Source organism: Amborella trichopoda, chromosome 8 (assembly GCF_054954075.1).
Source record: "Amborella trichopoda isolate Santa Cruz 75 chromosome 8, AtrichopodaSantaCruz75HAP2 v2.0, whole genome shotgun sequence".
Lineage (NCBI taxonomy): Eukaryota > Viridiplantae > Streptophyta > Magnoliopsida > Amborellales > Amborellaceae > Amborella > Amborella trichopoda.
This window is the reverse complement of record NC_142343.1, coordinates 9,244,315-9,246,654: the sequence shown is the minus strand read 5'-3', so window position 1 is coordinate 9,246,654 and position 2,340 is coordinate 9,244,315. Positions and strand designations below refer to the sequence as shown.

Genomic DNA, 2,340 nt, shown 5'->3' with positions numbered 1-2,340 from the left:
CAAAAGGTTTTTCAACATTAAAACAAACTTTTTCGATGGATTTTTTTGATGCATCCGTAGCAGTAGATGTAAGGTTGCAACCTTATATAAACTTTTTCCGCATTGGAAAGTGCTTTGGCAATGAATGCTTAATTTTACATTTTTTCCTCTTTTTTTTCTCCTAAAATACCTCCGTCGCATAAGTTTCAAAATCTTTTTTTTTCTACTTTTTTTACCTTAGATATGTTTTGTTTGATTTTATTTCAAATATATTTTCTCTATTTTCTGTGTTGTTCTTTTACTTTTTAGCACTTTTTGTCTGGGCGGGCCCGAGTACCTCGGGTTCGGCTCGGCTATGGGCCGAGTCCCGACCCCGAGTCGTTCACTTATTCATACGTAGAGAGTAGAACCAAATTTCAGTAGCAAAGAATACATTTACAGAGATAAAAAGAAATCAAAGCAAAACCCAATTTTAATATCAAAAAATTCACTTACATTACATTCAACCTCAACTTCCACAAAAACAGAAAATAAAGATGCAAATAAAAATAAAAATAAATGTTAGACATGAAACAGAGAAGCTCCAGAAGAAGAAGGAGATGGCGAAGCAGAAGATAGCTCCAGAAGAAGAAGGAGATGGCGAGGAAGAAGAAGACATGTTAACTGTAAAATCCCACCACCATTTGTTAACAATCCCAAAATTAAATGGCCCCCCAAAAAAAGAAAAGAAAGAGAAAGATTCAGTTCATCTCATGACAGAGAGAGAACTCACGTGGTCACCAACATAGAGAGAAAGGAGACTGAACTATTTTCAGTGAAACAATGAAGGGGGAGAGAAAATATGAAGTCAATGGATAGAGAGAGAGAGAGAATTGACAACTGAACTCATCTCAGTGAGCCATGGCCATTGGCGCCGGGGGCACGTACCCAATGGACCTCTGGTGCGGCATTGCGAGCATCGCCGTATGATCGAGGAAATCATTCAACTGCACCACCGCCTGCAATATCTGCCTCAAATCCTCTGCCCTCCTAAACCCCACCGCCCCTTCTGGCCTAACTGCATACAAATAGAACGTAACACACCCTTTCCTGAACTTAAACCGAGCCATTTCGCACCCATTTAGCCCTCTTACGAGCCTCCTGTTCACATCACCGAGCGCAATTTCGCTAGGCCACGACTTCTCTGCTCCGGCTCTCAACTGTTCGGATTCGAACACAAAGAGAATTACCTTTGATTTCTTGGTTCCAAGGCCTAGTGTGAGAGTGTGCCATGCGTGTTGAGCGAGGATGGTGAAGTTGGTGGGGATGAAAACAGAAGTTGAGGGGAAGGGGTTGGGCTTTGGGGGTTGCAGAGAGAGAAGGCGTTGGAGCTCGAGCGGCGACGCACGCCTGATTGTGAATTTCTTGATCATCAGCTGGCCACCGAAGCGCAGGCCTTTCACTGTGGAGCTCGACTGGAAGGAGGGATCTGATTTGTTGGGGTTCTTGGGTTTTTTCCCTTGCTTGTGCTGTTTCTGTGGATCCATAGGCTTGCAGACGTGGGTTTCTCTCTCTAGAGGGAGGTCCCCGTTTCTCTTTCTTGTTGGGTTATTCTCTCTCTAAAAATTACTGCAAATAAGCTCCCTCTCTCTTGTTGGTGACTGCAAATCAGCTCTTTCTCTCTCTTGTTGGTACCTGCTAATCCTCTCTCTCTTGTTTTCTCTCTCTATATCACTCTCGTCGATTGCCTGCAACTTAGCTTCTCTCTCTTCCTGGAAGACTGAAAATTAGCTCTCTCCCTCTCTCTGTGGGAGACTGTCTTGAATGCTGTGAGCCCCAAATCCTCTCTCTCTCTCTTCCCCTGTGAATATTTTTTCTCTCCACTCTCTTCTGTAAAGGTATCAATCACCAATTCATTTCCATGGCTTCTTCCTCTTCTGTATTATCTTCTTCCTTCACTCACTGACTGTCTTTCATGGTTCTTCTCACTCTCTCTCTAAGATATGCTTAGCTCTCTCTCTCTCTCTCTTTCTCTCTCTAGAGTCTGGTGGCGAGTGCCTGGTGCGATACAGTTTCAATTTCTCTCTAGACTAGAGTGAGTCTGATCGCAAGCGCCTGTTGCGATACGCGTTCAATGTCTAATCAGAAGACCCGATTCGGCACCGAGAAAAGTGAGGGAGGATTACGGAAATGCCCCTTACTTTTTTATTTCGTTTTTTATTCTGATTTGTTGATACAATTACGAAAATATCCTTAGATCTTATATAGACGGAGTGATTGTTTATTGGTAAAGATAAGCTTGGGGGGTGAGGTGAGAGACCCAAACTCCAGTTCACGTGGGTCCGCGTCCCGTGACCTCGGTTCGAGAGGTGTGCTCGGCTT

The 2,340-nt window shown here is 43.7% G+C and overlaps 1 protein-coding gene across 1 annotated transcript; it reads right to left on the bottom strand.

Annotated features, from left to right (window-relative positions):
- Positions 1-429: 429 nt before the first annotated feature.
- LOC18436088 (uncharacterized) lies at positions 430-2,113 on the bottom strand. The gene has a single exon (XM_006846114.4). It carries the CDS (start codon positions 1,503-1,505, stop codon positions 870-872), a length of 636 nt encoding a protein of 211 aa, XP_006846177.1. The 5' UTR covers positions 1,506-2,113; the 3' UTR covers positions 430-869.
- Between the last annotated feature and the right edge of the window lie 227 nt (positions 2,114-2,340).

Excerpts from the sequence above, each read along its gene's own strand:
- LOC18436088 (XM_006846114.4), bottom strand. The coding sequence starts at position 1,505 with ATGGATCCACAGAAACAGCACAAGCAAGGGAAAAAACCCAAGAACCCC.